Source organism: Pantherophis guttatus, chromosome 4 (assembly GCF_059756535.1).
Source record: "Pantherophis guttatus breed Tessera chromosome 4, ASM5975653v1, whole genome shotgun sequence".
Taxonomy (NCBI): Eukaryota; Metazoa; Chordata; class Lepidosauria; order Squamata; family Colubridae; genus Pantherophis; species Pantherophis guttatus.
The window spans coordinates 34,926,270-34,951,175 of NC_142066.1; the positions used below are offsets into that span (position 1 = coordinate 34,926,270).

General features: G+C 38.2%; 3 protein-coding genes across 3 annotated transcripts in view; 1 reads left to right on the plus strand and 2 right to left on the minus strand.

Moving 5' to 3' along the window:
* LOC117668965 (uncharacterized) overlaps positions 1 to 17,307 on the minus strand; it is a 33,646-nt gene extending 16,339 nt beyond the window's left edge. The window contains exons 1-2 of the mRNA XM_087893603.1: positions 16,683 to 17,307; positions 13,037 to 13,113 (exon numbers count right to left, since the gene is read on the minus strand). Coding sequence (XP_087749729.1) covers positions 13,037 to 13,113; positions 16,683 to 16,902 — 297 coding nt within the window. The 5' untranslated portion in view covers positions 16,903 to 17,307. The remainder of the gene's footprint in view (positions 1 to 13,036; positions 13,114 to 16,682) is intronic.
* LOC117668702 (vomeronasal type-2 receptor 26-like) lies at positions 1,350 to 6,060 on the plus strand. The gene is made up of 4 exons (XM_087891565.1): positions 1,350 to 2,180; positions 3,085 to 3,303; positions 4,504 to 4,630; positions 5,162 to 6,060. The coding sequence occupies exons 1-4, from the start codon at positions 1,350 to 1,352 to the stop codon at positions 6,058 to 6,060; spliced, it is 2,076 nt and encodes a 691-aa protein (XP_087747691.1).
* A 1,469-nt stretch (positions 17,308 to 18,776) lies between the features above and the next one.
* The window catches only part of LOC117668967 (serine protease 27-like), a 51,428-nt gene continuing 45,298 nt past the window's right edge, over positions 18,777 to 24,906 (minus strand). The window contains exon 7 of the mRNA XM_034423025.3: positions 18,777 to 18,869. Within this exon, the coding sequence (XP_034278916.1) occupies positions 18,826 to 18,869 (44 nt within the window). The 3' untranslated portion in view covers positions 18,777 to 18,825. The remainder of the gene's footprint in view (positions 18,870 to 24,906) is intronic.

Genomic DNA, 24,906 nt, shown 5'->3' on the forward strand with positions numbered 1-24,906 from the left:
GGCCACAGTTTTATCTATTTACAAAATTCCACAGGTAGAGTTGGATGGGGAACAGAGGGAATGTGCAACCTCTCTAATAAAAGCTTATACTGTACTTTTCAGAGTATAAAATACACTTTTTCCACCGTAAAAGTGGGTGAAAATTGCAGTGCATCTTATACACCGAATGTTGCTGAAGCCCTGCCCACCCGCTGGACCCACCCTTTAGTCATTTTCGGCCTCCACATGTCACGTTTTTGGCCTCCACACACCCCATTTTAGATCCATTCCAGGCTGTGAGGATTGCCACAGGACATCACCACCAATCGCCACCTCCGTACATCGCATTTTCAGCCTCCGTATGTCACATTTTTGGCCTTCAATTTCTCCCACTTCCAGGTGGTAGTCATCCCCGTCACCTGGAATTGGCCAAACTTGTTTGCTGCAAGTACGCTAGCCAGATGAATATTGATGGATGCTGGTTGGCAGGGGCAGAATTTTTTTTCTTGTTTCCCCCCCACACACACACACACAAAACTAATGTGCGTCTTATACTCTGGAGTGTCTTCTACTCTGAAAAATATAGTAATTAAAAATGTCATGGTCATAGATGACAATTTATGATGGATGAAAAAATAATATTGACAAAATATACAGAAATATAATTAAGAAGGAAAATAGAATGGCATTTAAAGGAATTAAAGCTGTACATATTTTAAGCTTACTTCTCAGAAGTGGCATATGAAGTGGTAAATCTGTCTCTGAATAGTACAGTTGAAGAAGGCATAGTAAATGAATCTTTATGTGGCTGTTTGTAATATGTATGAAAATGTATCACTCTTTGTGTGAGAGAGATTAGGGGGAAAAACTATTCTTGTGAATGTTTTCAAGTACATGGAATTGAAATTTGTTCCCTGTAATTCCAAAGAATGAATAGAAATAACAGAAAGTGGTTTTTGTTAGCTTGTCCACAATGACATCTGACACTAAATCAGTCTTTCTCAGAAAGTTAAGGCATCTTCTTCAATTGAATATTCAGGCAGAGAATGGATTACTAAAGTTGCTGTAATTTAGCCCAGGTCTGTAGATCCTTAATTGAGCAAGGGGTAGGTAAACTTAAAATAGGAGCAGAGAAACTCCTGGGATCAAAGGACTTAGGGCCTCAAGCTAAAAAAATTCAAGCTTTATACTATTTTGAAGTTTTTTCAGGATTTAAAATTAAAACATCACTTCACTCTTAGAAATGTCTAGCAAAACACAATGTATGTCCAAAAGTGCTTTTAAAATGCAACAGTTGTATAATAATTATTACATTAAACAAAGTAATGAATAATTGTTTTTAGATTACGTATGGATCTTTTGTCTCAGGAATGAATGAAAAAACACTGCTTGCTTCCTTGTACCAAATGATTCCAAATGAAATTCTACAGTACTCTGGGATTGTCCACTTGCTGATACATTTCAGATGGACTTGGGTTGGACTCTTTGCAGTGGATGATGACAATGGAGAAAGATTTTTCCAAACATTGGTTCCAATGCTTTCTTCAAATAGCATCTGTGCTGCCTTTATCAAAAGAACACCAAAATGGACATATGTTGCTGATATATTAGACTTGTTTTTAGATGACTTGGACAAATTTCCTTCTCTCATGGAAAGCAAAGCAAATGTTTTTGTTGTCTATGGTGCACCTCCTTCCATGCTAAATTTGAGCTGGTATCTTCACATGGCAGTCTTTGATTCAAACCTAGGCAAAGTGTGGATTGTGACAGAGCAGTGGGATTTCCGATTAAGTGCCTATCAAAAGAACTGGGATATTCAATTCTTCCAGGGTGCTATATCATTCTCAGTTCATTCAAATGAAATACTGGGATTTAAAGCATTCCTTGAAAATGTAAATCCTTCATGGGAAACAGAAGATGGCTTTATTCAGGACTTTTGGGAAAATGCTTTTAGTTGTTCAGTGAAAAATTACAGTGTAATTACAGAGAAAGACCTCAAGAAAGTTTGCACAGGAGAAGAAAAGTTAGAGAGTCTTCCAGGGACTTTCTTTGAAATGAAAATGACTGGACACAGCTATAATGTCTACAATGCTGTCTATGCTGTTGCCCATGCATTACATGTTATACATGACTCTAGGTCAAAATCCAGATCAAAAGTTGCACAAAAAAGTTTGGAAGTTTTGAGCTTTCAGCCATGGCAGGTAATGTTATTCCAAAAGACCAGTTTTATTTTTACACATAATTTATCATAATAGTAAAGAGGAATCTCTCTGAAGTTGAACCTGATTCCTGGTAACAAAACAGATTCTTCCATGTAGCCATTTTGACAATAATACAGAAACTTTGCACCAAAGGAAAAGCAAGACCAGACGATATGATTCCATATGGTACCTAGATATATTTCATTGTTTAAAAATAGGAACATGATATGCTAGCACACTTGTTATGTGTGCATTATCTTAACATTTTTTTTATCATGCTCTTTGGATACGTCAGAACCATACATTGACAAAATTGAAGTATATTATATAAATGTAATAATCTGATCACCCTAAAGAAAAATAGAATTTCATACAATTTAGATTCTTGGTTGATTTTGTTTCTAGTTTATATTGGTTATGTTGGATTTTTAATCTTATTTCCTAAGATTTGTTTTCCTCTTTAATTTTTTTCTTCCCTAGTTTCATATAGTTTATTTCTTTTTTTGAAATAGTTTATTTCTTTTTTGTTTCCTTTTTACAATATAGCTTTCTTTTTGAAATATAGTGTATGGTCATATTGCTATTTAGTGTTTATATAATACTACAAAGTAATAATATTTAAAGAAGACACTGTGTGAGTAGGACATTTGTTTCATAAAGAAACAAATATTTATTGTAATACTAAACCATTTGAACTTAATAAATAAGTTTAATAATACAGAAATTATTTGCCACTACCATTTTTTTTCAATTTCCCATAGTCTATCATCAATCAGGTTCAAAACAAGTTTTAAGATAGCTCCTTTTAGTGATATTGAAACTATAAATCCCTCTGCAATAAAAGCTAATCAGTTTCATTATGAATGAAATAGAATACATTCTTGTTTTCTTTTTGAAAAGATAGGCTCATCCCTTTCTAAAGAGAACCTCATTCAACAACAGTGCTGGAGAAATGGTGCATTTTGATGAAAATGGTGAATTAATAATAGATTTTGACATCACAAATTGGATAACTTTCCCCAATGAAACTTTTAATCGAATCATAGTTGGAAAGATGGATCCTCTTAGCAAAAAGTTATCAATCCAAGATGAAAAAATTGTATGGCATAAAAGATTTAATCAGGTAAGGAAAAAAAAACAATGTTTTGTTTTTTAAATTCACAATTATCAGTGACAAAATTCACACGATTCTTTGGGGAAAGAGTAATAATATTAATCAATTCCAATCCACTTTTAAATTTAGTTTTTGGACAGAAAAATATTGGTTATCCTTATATATAATTTATAGTAACATTTGCATCAGGAAGAATACGTTATGTGTACTAGAGGGGATCGTTATTCTTTTAGAAAGTGACATAGCTTCAAATTATGATCTGTAAGATCCTTCTAGCTTTGCTGAACTTGGGATCCTCCTCAGATCAGAAAACCTATAGAAGTCTTGGACAGCTAGATGTATTTTTAAATGATTTGAAACAAACTGCAGCTGGAGATGTTTTCAGCAGGGAAACTGGCAAAACTGAATAAGTAGATCAAAAATACTTTTGAGTGGAATTTGATTCCCCTTGAATGACCTAGTTTTTATTACTTTAATCTGTATTCATTAATATGTGTGTTATAGCTTCATTCTCAGAACTCTGTATGAATTTCCAATTAGGGGTGGGTTCTAAATTTTTTTACTACCGGTTCTGTGGGCATGGCTTATTTTGTGAGCATGGCTTGATGGTCATGTGACAATTATTTAGGATTTAGTAGAGGTACTGGTCTACCAAGCTTTTAACTGCTTGCAGATCTGTGCCGATCTACCCATTTATTTTTGTAGGCACTGATCTACTCATGTATTTTTGCAGGCACTGGTCTACCCATTTATTTTTGCAGGCACCGGTATACTCATTTGTTTTCTTTTAACACTGATCAGCTGTAGGGCGGCTCTTTGAAGCCCCACGGCAAGAGTTTAAACAGTTTTTTTTCCCTCTAGCCATCAGCTGGGACTCAGGAGGCAGCAATAGATTGGGGGTGGGGCCAAATAAAAAGTAAGAATAACATGGGGGTGGGGGGAGGGGGGGAGAGAACCGGTTCTGTGACATCATATTGTCACCGCTACCGGCTCGATGGAACCGGGCGGAACCCACCACTCCTTCCAATAATTGACATGTTGCACCACTCATTAACTGATCATTTATAGCTTGTTCCTAGAGATTTAACTGTGTTTAGCAATAAATATGAAGTCAGGAATAGTTGTGATATGGTGTCTTTTTTATCTTCTAAAACCATAACTTTCAAAACTTTCCCAATTCTAAAAATGTATTATGGACATTTTGGCTAGGAGCCACCCATTTCTCTGTGTAATGACCACTGCCACCCTGGTAACACCAGGGAAAAAAAGGAAGGAGAGCCATTTTGCTGTTATGTTTGTATTCCATGTCCAGAAGGAAAAGTTTCCTTTTACAAAGGTAAGGGACAACTTTTCAAAAGACTTCATGTCTGGTTTCCCCAAATTCCCATGAAAACAGGAGATATCATATGCTTCATAAATGTTGATGTATTGAGAACGAATATTAGAAAATAAATAGCTCTGCATATGAAGTTCTTCAATATTCAATCTCACCGTCTAAGATTGTTATGATATGCAAAAATGACTAAATAAAACTACTTTGGTACCAGAAAGTCCTCTGTTTTAAAAGTGGAATATCAGACTATGAGTGGAAAAAACTACTTTTAGTTTCAATTCAACAACAACATTTACCTGGGTAATCATGTTCTCTCGAACTAATCCTACCTTATAAAGTTATTATGAGATTAATGGTTGGAGTGAAAATAGATAACAATTATACCTCTTGGAAGAAAAACAGGAAATCAAAATAATAAATTCAGAAAGAAAATACCTTTAAACTGGAGATATCAAAAAAAGAAAAAAGAAAATGAATGAGAATCAAATCATTATGTTCTTTCAAACCACCATTATTATACTTTTTTTTTTCCAGATATGGATTTCTGCAATGACTGCAATGAAGATCAATATTCAGCTCCAGACAAAACTCAATGTATTCCCAAGAGTTTAAACTATCTCTCATATGAAGGTTCTTTGGGGAAAGCTTTAGCTTTCTCTTCAATTGCTTTTGCTCTGACAACAGTTTGGGTCCTTAGAACTTTCTGGAAACACCAGGACACTCCTATAGTAAAAGCAAACAACCGAAACCTCACCTACACCCTTCTCTTCTCTCTCTTTCTGTGCTTCCTTTGCTCTCTCCTCTTCATCGGAAAACCAACATCTACCACGTGTATTCTCCGACAAACAACCTTTGGCATTGTCTTCTCTTTGGCCCTTTCCAGTGTTTTGGCCAAAACAATTACTGTTGTTCTAGCCTTTGTGGCTACTAAGCCTGGGTCCAAGATAAGGAAATGGGTAGGGAGAAAACTTGGAGATACTATCATCATTTCCTGCACCTCTATCCAAGTGTGCATTTGTTGTCTTTGGCTATTTACTTCGCCACCATTCCCAGATAGGGACTTAAACTCTCTCCGTGAAGAAATCATTCTAGAATGCAATGAGGGCTCTACTATCGTGTTTTGTCTTGTCCTGGGCTATATGGGTTTTCTGGCCATGGTCAGCTTCTCTGTGGCTTTCTTTGCCAGGAAGTTACCTGACAGTTTCAATGAAGCCAAATTTATCACTTTCAGCATGTTGGTCTTTTGCAGTGTTTGGTTGTCTTTTGGTCCAATGTACTTGAGTACCAAAGGAAAATATGTGGTGGCTGTTGAAGTCTTCTCTATCTTAACTTCAAGTGCTGGGTTGTTGAGTTGCATTTTTTTCCCTAAATGCTACATAATTGTATTCAGGCCTGAACTGAACAACAGAGAACAATTAATAAGGAAGAAGTAAATTTAAAAAACAAAAAGCAAAATAATAAACCCAAACATCTAGAAAACAAATAATTTCCTTCTGATTTTCCCCCCTGAATTTTTAAATTAGACTGAAAATATTTAACCCAAGAAACAAGAAATTAACAGCTCAGGATAATAGTATTTATATGATAGAAAGTTAAGGTTATAGCAGACATATTCCAGCAAGTGCTTAACTTTAAACAAAACACCTACATGTAGACAATTTAATGGGATAGCAGAACAAAAAAATGTTAATTTTTTTGATGTAAAAATCTGGACGTGTTCCTTTTTCTGTGAAGATACACCAATCTGCTTCTTTTCCCAGTTTTTGTAACTTTCAGCCTTGTTATGAGTTTCAAAAGGTAGGAAATATGATAGATTAGTCCTAACATATAAATGAAATAGTGTTCAAGTATTCTTAGAACCATAGATTTCACTATTAATTTATTCAAGAGTTTGCGAGAGAATGAAATTTACCTGAAAATATCATTATTCATATGATGCCTATAGTATTATAATTTTGCCACATTTTGGCAAAAATTTCTTCAAATTATTATTTTCTCAATTAATTACATCTATAAATGTGCTTTCTTTTAATTCTCTAGTTTAGTTAATAATACAAATATCCAATAAGCCAATTTCAAGATATACAACTGAATTGAATCGGAGAAAAAAACCTGCCTTGGTACCTTAACAGTTGTCCCCTGAAAATGTCAAACTTTTCTGACAAAAGTTAACAAGTATATACAGCGTATTCCTCTATATAGAAGTAATAAATAAATCCCTCATTTTATCCCACAAGAGTCATATGAGCTGGGGCTGAGGAATAATGGCCAGCTTCATGGCTTCAATAAGTAACTTATGGTTCCAGTTCAATACCAATAATCACAGAATGCTGATTAACTAGAAAAGGAATAGAGAAAATGAAATGCTGAACACCTACAATATTTGTTTCATATCTTAATGCTTCTGATCTTTATTCTTTGATTCAAGTGTAGTATAGCTCTGGTCATATGTTTTATATTCTCATGATTGGAATAATGGAAGCGAAAGTCTGGTGCTATTTCTGAGTACAACAGCCCACCCCATTAGATTCAGCAAATAAAGCCTGCTGCAGGTATCATCTGCCAAAGACTTACATTTTGTAGGTCCCAGGCAGCAGGCCTTCTCTGCCATGGTGCCTTCATTATGGAACATTCTCCCTCACATTAGATTAATTCCAGCCCTCTTATGTTCCAGAGATCCCTGGTTGTCACTAAGCAATTCCAGAGACGTGTTTCAAGGACTCCACTATTGAGTTCATGTACCCATTTCCCCTCTCCCTAGAGTTTGTATATATTTTTTAATTTCAATTAATTTGTTTGGAAGAGTTAGCAATAAAAGGAACCATCAAAGAGCATGATGGCTGGACACTATCGAATCTGATACCAACAGGGCATAGAAAAACTCAGAGAAATAGTGCAAGGTCAGAAAATGTAGAGAGACCTGACCCATAGAATCACCATCAAATTGCCAAGAGTCAGAATCAACTAGATAGATAACATCATCATCAAGTTTATCTTGATATATTTATCTGTATCCATATAATTTTATTGTACAAAACGTTAATAAAATTGGGCTTTATTACATTCAATGGACCTGCAAGCGGCAGTAGAATCATGTCTACTTGAGACTGCCAATCTCAATTCATAATATTTAGTAGAATATCTGAAAGATCCTTCATATTTACATGCAATCATTGTGGCACTGCATAAAACAAGCCCCTGAATCTCATATGCAGTTCCTATACAAATAGACTCTTTCAGATGCCATGTAAAATATCTGTCTATCACTCTTCTTGATCTTTGTTTTATAATATTACTAATTTGAGGCCTCTTTGTTCTTTCCAGGCACATACATACATAGAGTACATAGAGATTCTCCTCCTGGTAGGATCTAGGTAGCTAAGTGGTAGACTTTGCCTGGTCACGTAATGTTTCCAATCAATAAATCTCCTTTACCTTATAGTTATAAAACCTGACTCATGGATCATTGCTAAGGTTATATTTCTACTATCAGAAATACACACATGCATAGCAGGGGTGGGTTCTACTTACCTTTACTACCGGTTCGCAGTGAGGCTGTGCGCGATTGCTTCGAGTACGTGCTCTCTCTTCTTCGCATGTGCATAAGTGTTTTGGTGACGTCGGGGACAGTGGGTAGGGCCTCCCACTGGTTTTACTACCAGTTCTATAGAACCGGTACGAACAGGGGGCAACCCACCACTGATGCATAGAACATTTCAAACTACAATTGAAGGCAACAGGGTCCTTCAAAAGAGGGCTAAAATGCCCAATAACTGATGTCCTTGCATCAGTTAAGTCTCTGGTGGCTTGAAGAGGATTTGGGGAAAACATTTAAATGTTTCTATTTTTATTCTTTTAAAGATATTTATGTTAGGTTTTTAATGTTTTGATGCTGGGTTGAAGCTGCCTAGAATTGTTTACTAGAAGAGGGGCAGCAAAACAAACAAACAAATAAAGTAGATTAAAAGGGTACTCTGCCCACCTTAAACATCTGCTTCAAATTTCTCATTGAAGGGGTGTGGAAAAAATGGTATCTACTATAATAAATCCTCAGAAATATATGAAGGCCCTAAGTTCTCTATTCTTAGTCATGGCTCTCCAAATAGTTCTTTAAATTGTAATCATCATAATACATGATTTTATATTTTATACATCTGGCTTTCAGGAGAGAGAACTTGACTCTACTAAGTACACTCAAAAGCCTGCTTGGGGTTTCTGAGGATGGAGATATGGGATTCTCTCCAGATTCTGGTGTGACTAGTGCTACAATAATGTCAGTAGTAAGGGAAAGCACTGTAATCAATTGTACTTCTCTAAGGAATTTCCCTGCCAGTCAAGACCTTATGGAAATCTGGAAATTAAAATAAAGAAACAAAGCCAGAGTTTATTTTAAGGAGGGCAGGAAAGAACCTGCAGCAAATGAGATTCTGTCATTTTGGCCTTCAGGATTTTGAGTAACAAGAGGTTGTGTGAGGTCATGAAACTATATGTAAAGTATTTGTAATATTATGAAACATTAAAATTACTATAATATGTATGTATGTATGTATGTATGTATGTATGTATGTATGTGTGTATGTATGTTCCAGCATAACTCTGGAACGCCTTGAGCAATTTTAACCAAACTTGGTACACATATGATTTACTCTCTGGAAAAAAATACTGTGGGGGTAAGACACCCCTAACACCCATTGGTGTGTGTGTGTGTATGTTTGTATGTGTGTATGTGAGTGTTCCAGCATAACTCTGGAACGCCTGGAGAAATTTCAACCAAACTTGGTACACAGATGATTTACTCTCTGGGAAAAAATACTGTGGGGGAAACACCTCTACTATCCATTGTGTGTCCTGTGTGGGTGTTCCAGCATAACTCTGGAATGCCTCGAGCAACTTTAACGCCGTGGCCATGCACCACCTGCTGGACCATTCCAAATAGCGAGGAGGACGGTTGCCACCACATGAGTATTGGCCCAGGGAGTTACTGCAGCAGGCAGCCATGCGCAGCCCTATGCCACTGGGTGCCAGATGGTGGTTACCAGTAGGTGTGGGCAGACGGATGGACAGCGGGTGGGGCCCAAAGACTTATAATGATTTTGTGTATGATTTTACTTTATAATGTGTATACTGTTATACACTTTACATTTACATTATATATACTTTTAAAAAGTATATATAATGTATACACTTTTTAAAAGCCTGTAAGGATTGGGATACATAAATACCTGGGCAATGCCGGGTTATTAGCTAGTCAGGCTATAAATGATCCTGGTAGAAACTGCTAACATTCAGTTTACATGCGCTCATGCTTAAGCTGATAATAGAAGAAGCTAACGACTAAATTGAAGTTATTTGGTTCAAATCTGCATTTTTCTTCCTTCTAATATTGACATAATTGTGGATTGTTGTAAGAATAATTACAGCAAATGTGAAATAGTTATTCATATTTATTATATAAAATTAGGCATGGGCTTACAATTTTATAGACAAGATCTATAAAAAATCACATTTCCTAAATAATTTTTCCAATATAATTATATAGACTTCTCAAATCACTATAATGCATGAACAGTGAGAATATACTTTGAAAGCAGAGGTTTGGGAGTAGGAAATAGTTATACTGACATAATGAAAAGTAGACTATTTTCCTTCATGCATATTTCAGAAAGATAACTATTATTTATTGAGGATGAATAGTCACCAGTCACGAACAACCATGACAATGATGAGACTTTTTGTACTTCTATTAAACAACAAATCTCTTTCATTGCATTACGGCCTGATCTTGCCTTAGTGTTTGCAATAAAGGAAAACTGACAATCCTTCCATTTTACCAAACACCACAATGGGATTCCACATCTATGACAGCTATCATGATCCACAAATGACACTTATGAGCATTTTTGGTCTTCTTTCCACCAGGCATAGATTTTTGTCCAACTACAGATGTGATAGCCAAAGTCCTCTAATAGCCACTATGTGCGCGCCAAAAACCGGAAGAGAAGCTGCCCGCATGCATGCGCATGCCAGGAAAATGATGTTCCGCTTTCCGTCACATGCACACACGTGCACTCCCATTTTGGCACTCGGTGTACTAGATGCCAAAAAGGTTTGCCAACAGTGTTCTAGTCCAACATCTTAAAATTACTACACCCTAGTTCCCTTTTTGCACCAGACTAGTTTTTAAGTCTTGCAAGACTTTCATACCTAAAATAGTAGATATACTGTAGTACTTTGGGGCAGGCAATTGGGGAGGAGTCAAGAAAGGAAATTATCTTTAGAAAGCTAAACCTTAGATTTGATCAGGTTAGTTATATTCAGAACCAGTTTTTTTTTCCCCTTAAAAATAATGGTCCCTTATAGCATCTAATGTTGATCCCAGTGGGAGTTGGGGGTGCAAATGGCTTTGACAGTGTCGAATGACAACAATCCCTTTCTATTCTTTCAAAAACATTTCACAGAAGAAAAATTTTAAGTTTCTCATTTACCCATAAGATAGTCTTTTTATTATTATTTATTCAACATCTCTGGCAGGACAGATAAGCGATCATCCCTCTTCTTTCAAAATCCACACTTTGAAACTGTTCCAGGTTATTACAGTCTGTCTATAATACTTTTTAGCGGAAATTTTACACCCCAATCACAATCACCATTGTTATTTCAGATCAGCAACCATTTCCTTCATTCCCAAAATGGCTTGTCAAGCCTGAGCTCTTAAATAAGGCAGCACTAAGTCAGGTACATTCCATCTTGGAGTTTGTGTATTTATACTAACAACTTTGTCTTCTGTTCTTTTTTTTTCTTTACTTTTCCAGGTGGAGAGGTTTGTGTTAATTGTCCAGAAGATAATTGTCCATATTCAAATATGAATGAAGACCAATGCATTTCCAAAGTTATAAGTTACCTGTCATATAATGATTCCCTAGGGATCACTTTAGCTTCATCTGCCACTGTCTTTGCTCTGATCGCAGCAGTTGTGTTTACAATCTTTCTAAAGCACCAGGACAGTCCCATCATCAAAGCTACTAACAAAGGCCTGACTTACATCCTTCTTATTTGCCTCCTGTTTTGCTTTCTCTGCCCCTTGCTATTTATTGGTGAGCCAAAGATATTGACCTGCCTTACCTGGCAGACAGGATTTGGTATCATCTTCTCTGTTGCTCTCTCATCTCTTGGCTAAAACAATCACGGTGGTTATGGCATTCACAATTACTAAATCCTGGGTGATAAAGTGGTTGGAGAAAAGATTAGCAATCTTTATTGCCCTTTTCTTTCTCTTATTCAAGCAGGACTTTGCACAGTTTGGTTAAATATTTCTCCTCCATTCCCACATATGGATATGCATTCATTGAAAGGGAAAATCATAATAGCTTGTGATGAACAAACTATTTTTTTCTTTGGCTGTGTGCTAGGTTATTTGGGTCTTTTGGCCATTACCAGTTTACTGCTGCTTTTTTTGCTAGGAAGCTACCTGCAGTTTTGATGAATCCAAATTCATTGCTTTCAGCATGGTGGTCTTTTGCAGTGTTTGCTGTCAGTTGCTGCCACCATGAAATATACCGAGGCTGTGGAGATCTTCTCCATCTTATCATCCAGTGCTGGGCTATTGGGTAGCATTTGTTTCCCCAAATGCTATATTCTTGTGCTAAGGCTCCAGCTTAATAAGAGGGAAATGATAATAAAGAAAAAATAATAAAATATGAGTACCTATTTTGTCCCTTTGGTGTGATCATGTCATAGGACATATCCACATCTGAATCTGGTGTTAGTTTTAGAAGACAGTTTCTTTATAAAACCAGAACCATCTAATAATCTCTGAATACAAAACTGGGGTTTTGTTTTTTACTGTGCAAATGTTATCCACTAACTGTAAAGCCAAGTTGTTATCTTTGTTCCCCGTCTCTTTGTTCCCCTCAAAATCTTTCTCTTTCATAAAGTGGCATATGAATAGCTCTAAAACACTGCTATTAATTTGAGACATGAAAAAACAGAAATATATAGATTGTAATATCACTGTATCCCTTTTCCCTTATAATAGCCATCATTGTCATCATTATTTTCTCAAGCTATATTGATTTTAATTGTGCATACTTCCTTGAGTCTCATGTCAAGACAGCAACTATATGGGATGGATGGATGGATATTAAGTAATTCTAATAATTATAAGTGTCATACAACAAGAGTAAAACAATAAATATCTAAAATCATTATCAACGACAAAAATTAAAACATTAAAAAAATATTTTCTACCACCAAGTGTTGGCGGAAAAGGACCAACTATGTCAGTGTGTACCAAATCAAAAATGCGTGTTGACAGGCGTGTAGCGCGTTTTGGAATGGCTGATGCTTTGGATTTGGCTTTCTTGCAGACAGCACAATCCAGAAACACCTTACACCTCTTTAGATCCAAACCTTTTGTGAACTCCGGCATCTTCCTAAGAACACGGAAACTGGCATGCCCCAATCTTCTATGCCACTTATGGATACACCTGGAATGCAAAGATTTACCAGTTAGTGAATTTTCAACATTAACAGTTTTATGAGGAACCTCAGGCTTGCTCTGAGCAACCTGTTTCCCAATTTTCTTTTTGTTGGCTTTTGGAATAGCAACATGATCTCTCTCTGGAGCATCTCTCTCTGGGCCTGTGCTCTCCCTTTTTGGAGTTTGTATACTTGCCTGTGTTTGCAGTTTAGGCTTTGGCTTTAAGTAATAAACACCACCAATTAATATGGTTTCAGCAACAATATCTCCATCTTTAACTATGTAACTTGCATTTTCAAGGTGATGAACCTGGAATTTTAATGCTCTAGACAAGTGACTCTGGCTAAGCAAATTACTGGTTGCTGTTGGTATATAATAAACATCAGGAATGAATGCATTGAGCTCTTCAACATAAACAGTTCCTTTTCCTTTGACCTGACAAGGATGATTTGAAAAAGAATAAGGTTCACGTAGTTCAGGTTCAGGCTCGTGCATCTCTGTGAAAAGTTCTTTTCTATAAGTAACATGCAAAGCTGCACCACTGTCCAAAGTCCACAGGAGCCATCTGTCGTACTCTGGATGAGGTTGTGGATCACTGGTTAAAGCCTTGGTAGTACAGGGGTTTAAGGCACCCTGTTATTAAGCTTATTAAGACCAGCTGCCTGCAATTACTGCAGGGTTCGAATCTCGCCAAGGCTCAAGGTTGACTCAGCCTTCCATCCTTTCTAAGGTAGGTGAAATGAGGACCCAGTTTGTGGGGGCAATAAGCTGACTTTGTATAAATATACAAAAGGATGAAGGCTATTGCTGAGCACATTGTAAGCCGCCCTGAGTCTTCGGAGAAGGGCGGCATATAAATCAAATTAAAAAAAAAAAGCCAATGTGGCAAGTGGAGCTTGTGGATCATGCCTGGGACCACGATGACCTTGTCTTCCACCTCTGCCTCTGCCTCTGGAGTCTGTTCCTCTGGGCTGGTACGGGACGGGAGCTGGAACTCATTGGGGACAATCCCGGGTGGCATGTCCCCGATTACAGATGTAGCATCTTGGCATCCTTGGAGCGTAGGTCCTTCCTCGTAAGGGGCGCCTAGCTGGAGCTCTTGATGCAGGTGGTCCTCTCAAGTGTGGAGTAGCTAACATGAGTGCTTCTTCTTCAATTAAAAGTCTGCATACATTGTCCACTGTGCGTTGAGCAATAGGCACTTGGTTAATCTTTGTAATGGCATCTTTCCATTCATAGTTCAAAGAATTAATGATAATGCTGATCATTTGAATATCTTCAATAGGATAGCCTATTTCTCTTAATTCTTTTCTCAGTCCTTTCAGTTTGGTCAAATGTCCTCCAATTTGTTCACCAGGTTTCAATATCGAACCATGGAATTCAGACATGAGCAAACATGAAGACTCAATTGAAACAGGCCTGTAGCAATTTTCCAATTGGGCCCAAATTTGTTGGGCCGTTGCATCAGGTGGAAATGTAACCTGCAGTTCAGTATCCATGGACATCAATAATGTTGTGCAGGCTTTAGTTTCTAAGTCTCTTATTTCACGTGTCCATGGTTCGGCAGGAGGGTTAAACACCATACGGTGGGTACCTTCTCTACGTAGCAAAAGTCCAACCTCACTGACCCAGGCCTTGTAATTCTGCCCTGACATCTTTAATTTTGACTCACCAGCCAGTGGAGCAACAGAAGGTGCCTGTTGAGGAACGTGCATTTGAGGTGCTGGCTGTGGAAGTAAAGGCACTTGTTGCGCTGGAGGTGGACCAGGAGCTGGCCCTGGTTGTACAGCTGGAGGCACATGTGCATGCATTTGTGGCTGCTGTGGCATTTGAGCTGCAATATTAACATGGCCTGCTGGAGATGCAGTCATTTGCCTTTGCTGCATTATTTATTTTATTTTTTATTTTATTTTAAATTTATATACCGCCCTTCTCCCTGAGGACTCAGGGCGGTGTACAGCCAGAATTAAAAAACATGAAATACAAATATTAAAAACAATTAAAATATATATAAATTTGGCCCAAAATTAAAAATACAAACCAATTAAAACATTTAAAATTTCTTCTTAAGCCAGCCCGGCTTGCTGGAAAAAGTGGGTTTTAAGGGCACGGCGGAAGGCGCTAAGGTCTTGGATTCTCCTTATCTCTGGGGGCAACTGATTCCAGAGGGTAGGTGCCCCCACAGAGAAGGCCCTCCCCCTGGGGGTCACCAGCCTGCATTGATTGGCTGATGGCACCCTGAGGAGGGCCTCTCTGTGGGAGCGCACAGGACGATGGGAGGTTGTTGGTAGCAGCAGGCGGTCTCAAAGATAGCTAGGCCCTATGCCATGGAGTGCTTTAAAGGTGATAACCAGCACCTTGAAGCGCACCCGGAAGACCACTGGGAGCCAGTGCAGCTCGCGCAGGAGCGGTGTTACATGGGAGCACCATGCTGCTCCCATCACTACCCGCGCTGCTGCATTCTGGACCAATTGGAGCCTCCGGGTGCTCTTCAAGGGGAGCCCCATGTAGAGAGTGTTGCAGTAGTCAAGGCGAGAGGTGACGAGGGCATGAGTGACTGTGCACAGGGAATCCCGATCAAGAAAGGGCCGCAACTGGTGAATCAAGCGAACCTGACAAAAGGTCCCCCTGGTTACAGCTGTCAGATGTTCCTCCAAGGACAGCTGCATATCCAGGAGGACTCCCAGATTGCGCACCCTCTATGCAGGGGCCAAAGACTCGCCCCCGATAGTCAGTGATGGAGTCAACTGACTATATCGGGATGCCGGGAGCCACAGCCACTCAGTCTTGGAAGGGTTGAGCTTGAGCCTGTTCCTCCCCATCCAGATCCGCACAGCCTCCAGGCACTGGAGCATTAAGCATTAAGCAAAGCATTAAGCTTTGTTGTGTTCCATCTAAAAGGACACCAGCACCTCCAGGGGGTGCTGAAGATTGAGCCTGTGGAGACACTTGTGGCATTGCAGCCTGAATATCTGAGTGAGTTAAAGACATCTCTAACAAAGTCTGTTGCAATGCCTGTAATCGCTCTCTCAAATCATGATGCATTTCAGCTTTCTCTAGTAAATTACTTTCGCCAGCAGATGGTGCTGCAACTTTAGTTCTAGGCAGTTCAGATAATCTTTCTGCCTGCGTGGCATTGTATGAAATTTGATCAGAGAGAACACCATGTGATAAATGTGATGTGTGCACAGCTCTCTGTTCTGATTGGCCTGACACAATATCCACCAGGGGGTATGTCTTTGGCTCCGAAGAAGAAGACAAAATGGCGTTTTCAGAGATTTTAAAAGCACTGGACTTTCTCTTATCTTGCTCAAACATAGATAAAGCCATTTTTGCCTGGGATAGCTCATGTTCAAAAAAATTTATATGGTTATGATAGGCTTTTATAGCTTGCTCTTTAGGAGTGACCCTGAAGGTTTGAGAGGGATAATAAATTGTTTCTCTCTCTGCGTGGGAAGAAAAAGGCTTTGCCGTTTGTGGAAAATCTGGCCCTGTTACAAATTCAGAAGGTTCTGGGACGACTGTTTGAGAGCATAATTGGAAGGGGCGTTACCAAACTCGGTCACAGCACATTACCTTCAAAAGCAGCTCTGCCTTTATCTTCCTTCTGAAGCCTTTGTAAGAGCATTTCGTCCGTTTCTTCTCCTCCCACGGCTCCCTCTAGCCGGGTGGCTGAGGCAAGCGGCTGGAAACTTGAAAACCTCCTTTCTGCCTCCTCTTTGTTGGAGAAATCAATCAAATCATTTACGAAGAGTGGTCTTAATTTCATTTTTTCTTTTTTCTTCTTTTTTGGCATCTTAGCAGACAATTAATCAGCGTTTCGCAGTCGCAAAAATAATCATCTGGCTAAACTAGCCTAGAGGTCTAATCATCAAAGTAACAAGCAAAGAAAAGCCATAAATCAACCGTCCGTCTGCTACCATTGTCAGAGGCAATCAATCCCGTTACCTTTCTGGGGTAATTGCCTGGATCGTGGCATTTTCCTTGTGTATACCTTTGAAAAATAAAACCGGAATACATCTTCTAATTAAACTCATATTTATTGTAAAGAAGAAAATAAAACATCTTACTGATCTAAATAATTAAATTGTTACATTTTGGTAAAGTTCCTACCGGCTACATCTCTGCAGCCGGACTTCTCTTGGCAAGAGAACAGAGAAAAAGTGTGAAGTAGAAAGAAAAGAATGCGGATATACGTAGTTAGCTTACTGATAACAAAATTGGCAAACTACGGAAAGTCTGACAGTCCAGAAATAATGAGCTCAGCTGGTAAATACAAAAACGCAGTGACAATACCTGCTTAATAGGGCTTTTTGGCCCCCTGAGAGGTGTTCTATTTTATACAAAGTCAGCTTATTGCCCCCATAAACCGGGTCCTCATTTTACCTACCTCAAAAGGATGGAAGGCTGAGTCAACCTTGAGCCTGGTGAGAATTGAACTTGCAGTAATTGAGGCAGCTGGCAGCTAAGTACTACTTTAACAGCAGTAGTTTAGTCCACTGAGCCACCAAGGCTTGTTATCTAAATGAATATGCAATGGATCACCTAATCCATTTTTATCACAAAGTAAGATCATGTTTCTGTTTCCCTCTTAGACTTACAGTGCAGAAGCTCACACATCAATTTTACTCGTTTCTAATATTTTAGATGAGAGAAATTGAAAGTACCTGCCTGCTGATTTGAGCATAGATGTCCTGTAAATATGACTTGTGGGGTGAGTCACACAAGCATAACCTCAAGCCAAGAAGACAAATCCTAATGAATAGAGATGTCCTTCATAATGCAAGGCCGGTAGAAGGAAGATCTTGCAGTAAAAGGTTTTCATGTTTTTTTAAGGGGACGAATGCCAGTTATATACCATATTTTGTTTTTAGTAGGTTCAGAAAACCAGGTGATATGAAAATACCTTACCAGTTGAGATTATGGAGGTATCTCGTCTTGTCGAGTCTACATGGGCACTGCCTGAATTCACATATGGTTTTGCAGATCAAGCTATAGTAGACTGGTTCATATGACATACTGGGCCACAAAGCATGGTTTACAAATTCAGTGACTTTGTTTATGCATCATAAGAAATCAAAAATCAGGATATGGCAACTTGAGGCCCAAGGTCAATAGAACTCCCTTGAAACTTTTTTACTTTTTGCAAACTTTGGATCCTGTCCACCAGAACTGAAAAATGGGTGACAGAATTTCCTCTCACTTTATAGTAGGAAAGCCAATAAATTGTAGTGTGAGTTTTAAAGTAAATTTAATAAGTTTATATCATAAAAAACAGGGGGGGAAATCACCCCAAATCTGGAGGAAAATGCAGCTGACTCTAGGATTATTCGTATTTGTAATACAATCCACCCCAACAAATTTTATCCCAACAAATGTTAAGTGTGATCCTTGACTATTAAAAGATTGTCCTCCCTCATGACAAACTAAAAAAACTCAACTTTTTGTTTATTGCAATATGTGAGCTTTTCGGGGCTTCAGACTTTCGGGGCTTCAGGTGTTTGCCAGCTTAAACTGAATATACCTGGAATTTAAGGCTCTCAAACTTAAAGGGTGGGGATTTTTTTTCCAGAAATCTTCAGCTCTTGTTCAAGTGTGGGTGGGATCTAAAAGATTTTGCAGAGGAAGGCAAAATGCTTGTAACTCACTTTGGATGGCATTTTCTCCTGGAGTTTGATGAATTCAGCATGCCCATGTCCTGCTTCAGCCATATCTTTTATTAGGTGGGTAGAGATTCCTTCATTAATTCCAAAAGAAAAATGTCTACAATGGGAATGATAGAAAAAAAGGCTTATTTTAGCCCACACAATAGCAGTCTGGAATATATCTGTTACTGATCTTCATGAACTGTTATTATGGTTATTATTCCGCCCTGAGTCTCCAGAGAGGGGCGGCATATAAATTTAATAAATAGTTTAATAAATAGTAAATTATACACCAAAATATCAAAATCTGAAAAACCAGTGTTCCAATATTTAAGGGCTGCCATAAGGAAGAGCAGATCAACCTGTTCTCCAAAATACCTGAAGTCAGGACAAGAAGCAATGGAAACTAATCAAGGAGAGGAGCAACCTTGAACTGAAACATTTCCTGAGTGTTAAAGCAATTTGCCTCCAGAAGTTGTGAGTACTCCAACACTGGAGGTTTTTAAGAAGAACCATTTGTCTTAAATGGAATAGGGTTCCCTGCTTAAACAGGGTTGGACTAGAAGACCTCCAATGTCCTTTCCAACTCTGTTATTCTATTATTCAGTCAATTCTAAATTTAGCCTGTACCTATCCTTAAAGAAAAGGGATGCAGTGTTTCAGTGGCTAAGATGCTGAGCTTGTCAATCAAAAGTTCAGCAGTTCAGTGGTTCAAATCCTTACTGTCGCATAATGGTGAGAGCTCCTGTTATTTGTCCCAGCTTCTGCCAACCTAGCAGTTTGAAAGTAAGTAAAAAATGCAAGTAGAAAAATAGAGACCACCTTTGGTGGGAAGGTAACAGCATTCCGTGTGCCTTTGGTATTTAGTCATGCCAGCCACATGACCACGGAGACGTCTTCAGATAGCGCTGGCTTTTTGGCTTTGAAACAGAAATGAGCACTGCCCACTAGAGTCAGGAACAACTAGCACATATGTGCGAGGGGAACCTTTTCCTTTACCTTATTCTTAAACATCCTATCACAGTGAGTGAGAGTGAGAGTGATTCATCCCTCAGAGAAGATCTCAGGATTCAGGGACAAAATGATATACTCACAAAAAAGGCAAAGGCAGTGGACAACTCAGTGAATTATTATTTTACACCTTCCTGCAGCTGAACTCCAGGGAAGTGAGACACTGATGACGTCATGGCAATTTATTTGGACAAGCAACGGCATTCACAAAGGCAGAACAGCTGCACTTTTCAACATGCTTCCCTCTCCTCCCCCCCTCCCCCCCAGAGTCCTGTCTGCTCGGCGTGTCGACTTCTCTTCTTTCCAGAAGGACACTTCCAGCTGCCTAATGCAACGTGACACAGGACATGAAAAAAAAGAAGATGGATATAAAGGACATTTGAGGCTGAATGAGGAAGAGATTCAGACAGAGAGCCCCATTAAATTTCTGCTCATTGTAAAAGAATAAGGTTCAGGGGGAAAAACTAGTAATCTAAACAATTTCATTTTTTAAAAAATTCCCTCCTTTGTCCATCATTAAGAAAAGTTCTGAGCTGGGAGCAAAATACTCTAAATATACCAGGGGCATGTCTAACAAATTGCACTCTTTTTAAAAAAATGCAAATAGTAATATGTAGTCACTTAATTTGTAAACCATGGTTCAAAAATTCTTGTGGCTGAGTTCACACTTTGATTCACAAGGTGAATCAAAAACAAATTCACTATATTATGATTCAACAGGATGGATGAATGTAAATTGTGTGTTTCCAGAACTATATTGCCTTTTGAAGAAGGAAAAAATGTGTAACTTTTCTCCCACTACAGTAGGGTTATACCATTTCAGTAAATTATATAGAACCAACAGAATATCAGAGTTGGAAAGGACCTTGGAGGTCTTCTAGTCCAACCTCCTGCTCTTGTCTATCTTACACATATTTTGCAACAAAATAAAAAATTCAAGGCTATGTTCTTCTCTTGATAAAACTTATTTCTGAATGATATACATAGGTAAAGAAAGGAATGAATAAAGTGTGTTTTTTTAATTTGTTGAAGAAGACACGTGTTTCTAAAAAATATCTTGTACAATCACAAAGACAGTGGAACAGCCTTTGTGGACAGTTTCAAAATAGAAACAGCCAAACTCTAATTCTGTAATTACAGGTAGAGCAATGAAGTAGTGTAACAGAAGAATAAAACAAAACTGATTTTTACAAAACTGAATTTAACATAGCTGAATTTATAAGGATTTTTACATTTAATAAATGAAATATAGGTTGATTCTCTGGTGTTTGGGTTTTTTGTCCAGTTTTCTTACTGGATGAATATTTTTCCTGGTTCATAACTTTTTCATCAGTCTAGCAACAATAGCCATTTGAAAATGACAGTGTATTCTTTCTATAGCAAATGTGCAATCATAAAAGTGGAGTTTCATCTGTATGATGAACTTATTCATTTCATTTATTCATACAGTTGTTCATGAGAAGTCACATCTGTTTCTGAAGCTTTTTGAATTGGTGGGAAAATATCAGTCATTTTACTACTCAGTTGAATATAGAACAAAGCTAAGTAATCACATTTATGTAGAATTTTCAAATTGTCTGTAGATTAAATTCAGTATGAAAGCTTCAGAGTTCCATCGAGAGAACCATTTTTAGCAGGTTATTATCACTGAGAAAGTAAGACAACATAAATATAAATTTCTAGAAAGGAAATTAAAAGTATAGGTAGTTCTTGACTTAGAACCATTCATTTAATGACCCTTCAAAATTATAATGGCACTGAAAACAGTGACTGACTGGTCCACACACTTAATACCATCACAATAGCCCAAAGTCACATGATCAAAACTGGGCGCTTGACAACTGACATGTATTTACAACAATTGCAATGTCTCTAGGTCATGGGATAACGATCTGGGGCCTTCCCAGCCAGCTTCCAACAAGCAAAGTCAATGGGAGAAGCTGGTTTCACGTAATGACAATTTGATTCACTCAATGACTACAGCAATTCACTTAACAACCGTCTTGCTTAGCAATGGAAATTCTAATCCTAATTGTGGTTGTAAGCCAAATAATACCTGTATCACCACAGGGTGTATTTTTCTATCATTCTGCAAAGCTTCAAAACCAGCTTACTTTATTCTATTCCAATGGCAATTTCTGGTCCAAACAGAAGGTCCATATGATGATTTGATGAAATCAGAAAAACCTACCAGTGCATGGACAGCCTATAGTTAGGCTGTCCTTGTCAGGAAATGGCATAATTGTAACCACTAACTGCAGCTTAATAAATGCTTCTGGCCACAGAGATTATTGGATCTTCAATGATAATTATGAGTATAGAAGTATCTGTTGTTTTTCAGGAAGTGAAACTCCTGAAACTATATGAAGCTCCAGTAACTATGGCCAAATTTCACAGTTCCGTTATCTGGAACCATCACCCATAATGCTTGTGTGTTCTCAGGATTTAATTGAAATTAATTGACCATCATCTGCCGCATCACTGTTTTCAGAGAACATGTACAGCTTCTAATTTAGATATTATGGGATGTGGAGCATGAGCAGATTAGAAGTATACTATACAGTAAGGATTGGAAAAATCATCTATTGCAAGAAAACTGTACTAAGTCATCCCTGACAGATGGTCCTGACAGATGGCATCCCTGACACCCAGCCTCTAATTAAATAGATAAATTCACTATTTCCCGTGGAAATCCATTCCATCATTAAGGAGCTCTCATAATTAGGAATTTTTTCCTGATGTCCAACCACAAATTGTTTCCTTGTAATTTAAGTCCATTCTTCTTTTTTCTGATTTGTGAAAATCTGTTCGAAAAACTCTGCCCCATCATCTACCTGATAGTCCATCAGATCCTTGAACAGTTATAATGTGATGAATAATGAATAATGAATAATGATGAATTCTCTGCATTCATCTGCAAGCCTTTAAACATTCCTGCCACTTGACAACCCACAAATTTCCAGAACTAGAGACACATTGACCCAGTATCTACAAATAGGAGGAGAACCAGTCTAATATAGTGCTTCAGTTTCTAGAGATGGTGTTATTCCCACAATGGGCCCTGGCGCCTGGTGCTGAAGCCAATAAAGACCACCAAACACAAGTAAAGGCATTTTCAGCTTCTTTTATTGGAAGGGTCTTAGCAGCTAAAGGAACCAAGACCCTGAACAATGCACAAATACAAATTTTATACAGCTATTATTAAGGAAGTTAACACCCTAAGAATCAATCATTGGTTCCTTAACATGTTTCTTTTGATTGATTTTTTTCTATTTTATCCTCCTTCTTCTACATTGCATGTTTATGCTAATCAAAAGAGGTGTGTGATTTATTATTATAATAAACTAGAAGTTACCAAAGTTTATATATCTATGTTCCTTAGCCAGCATCCTTCTAACATGTCCTTCTAACTGGTAACTTTCCTGTTGCTTTCTTCTTGTTAGGCAATAGTGTCCCACCATTGTTACTGGTATTCACAACTGCAACTTTCTGCTTCAGCAATTCCTTTAACAAAGGTTGGAATTTCCTAATTCCAACCTGAGTCTAGGACAATAACATCATTTAGAGCAGGGATGAAATGCTCCTGGTTCGGACCAGATCACCCGATCCGGTAGCGATGGCGGTGTGTGGTTTGGAGAACCGGTAGCAAAAAATCCTGCGCCTGCCCCCCCCCCATGCCCAGCTGAGCCGCGCGATCATCAGAGGCTGTTTTTTTTACTTTTAAAAGCATTTTTTCTACAACCTCTTTGGCGGAAAAAATGCTTTTAAAAGTTAAAAAACCAGCCTCTGATGATCACGCGGCTCAGCTGGGATCGTCAGAGGCTTTTAAAAGCATTTTTTTCTGCAACCTCTTCGGCTGAAGAGGTTGTAGAGAAAAAAAATGCCTTTAAAAGCCTCTGGCGATCCCAGCTGAGTTGCCTGATCGTCAGAGGCTTTTAAAAGCATTTTTTTCTGCAACCTCTTTTGGTTGTAGAAAAAATGCTTTTAAAAGTTAAAAAAAAAAGTTGGCCACACCCACCCAGTTACATTACCCCCCCCCCTCCCCTTACCAAGCCACGATCACAGAACCGGTAGTAACAAATTTTACATTTCACCACTGATCGAGAGATATCAAAAACTCTTGAGAAATCAATCAGCCTAAAGAGAATCACACTCCCTCCATTTCCCTCTCATGTAAGTATTTTATCAGTTCAGTCATAATTAATTCTCTCCCACATCCAGGGCAGAACTCAGAATGAACAAAATGAAAATTATCTGTCCCTGCCAAGAACATTCATAATTGCTCCAGGGATACAGGCCTTCTCAAATTTGTTACCCAAAATATAGGTAGGGGTGAAATGCTACCGGTTTGGGCCAGTTCACCTGAACCAGTAATAAAAAATGCTACTGGTTCGCCGAACCAGTGGTAAAAAATGTAAAAAAAAAAAATCCAACGATCAGCTGAGCAACACGCGATCATCAGAACTTTTTTTTTTTACTTTTTAGGCATTTTTTTACTACCGGTTCGGGCAAATAGGTAGTAAAAAATGCTTTTAAAAAGTTTTTTAAAAGGCTCCGATGATCACAGCTGTGCTGCGCGATCTTTGGAATCTTTTTTTTACTTTTTTAAAGCATTTTTTACTACCTATTTGCCTGATTATTAATTGCCATATTAAAAAATGCTTTTAAAAAGTTTTTAAAAAGGTTCCCACAAAAGAGACAAGGTGGCGCAGTGGTTAGAGTGCAGTACTGCAGCTACTTCAGCTGACTGCTAGTTCAGCAGATCAGCAGATCAAATCTCACCGGTTCAAGGATGACTCAGGCTTCCATCCTTCTGAGATGGGTAAAATGAGGACCCAGATTGTTGGGGGCAATATGCTAATACTAATGCAATATGCTAATATGCAATATGCTAACTTTGTAAACCGCTTAGAGGGGACTGTAAAGTACTATGAAGCGGTATAGAAGTCTAAATAAAAAAAATCGTGCACCACAGTTGATCCCCTCCCCCGTGCTGTTCTACTTACCTTCCCAAGCCTCCTTTTGGTGCGCACTGCACACACGCAGCGTGCATTTGGCATGCGGCACACATATGCGGCCAGCGAACCGGTAGTAAACTGGTTCAGATTTCACCACTGAATATAGGGATTTGCAATTGGGCAATT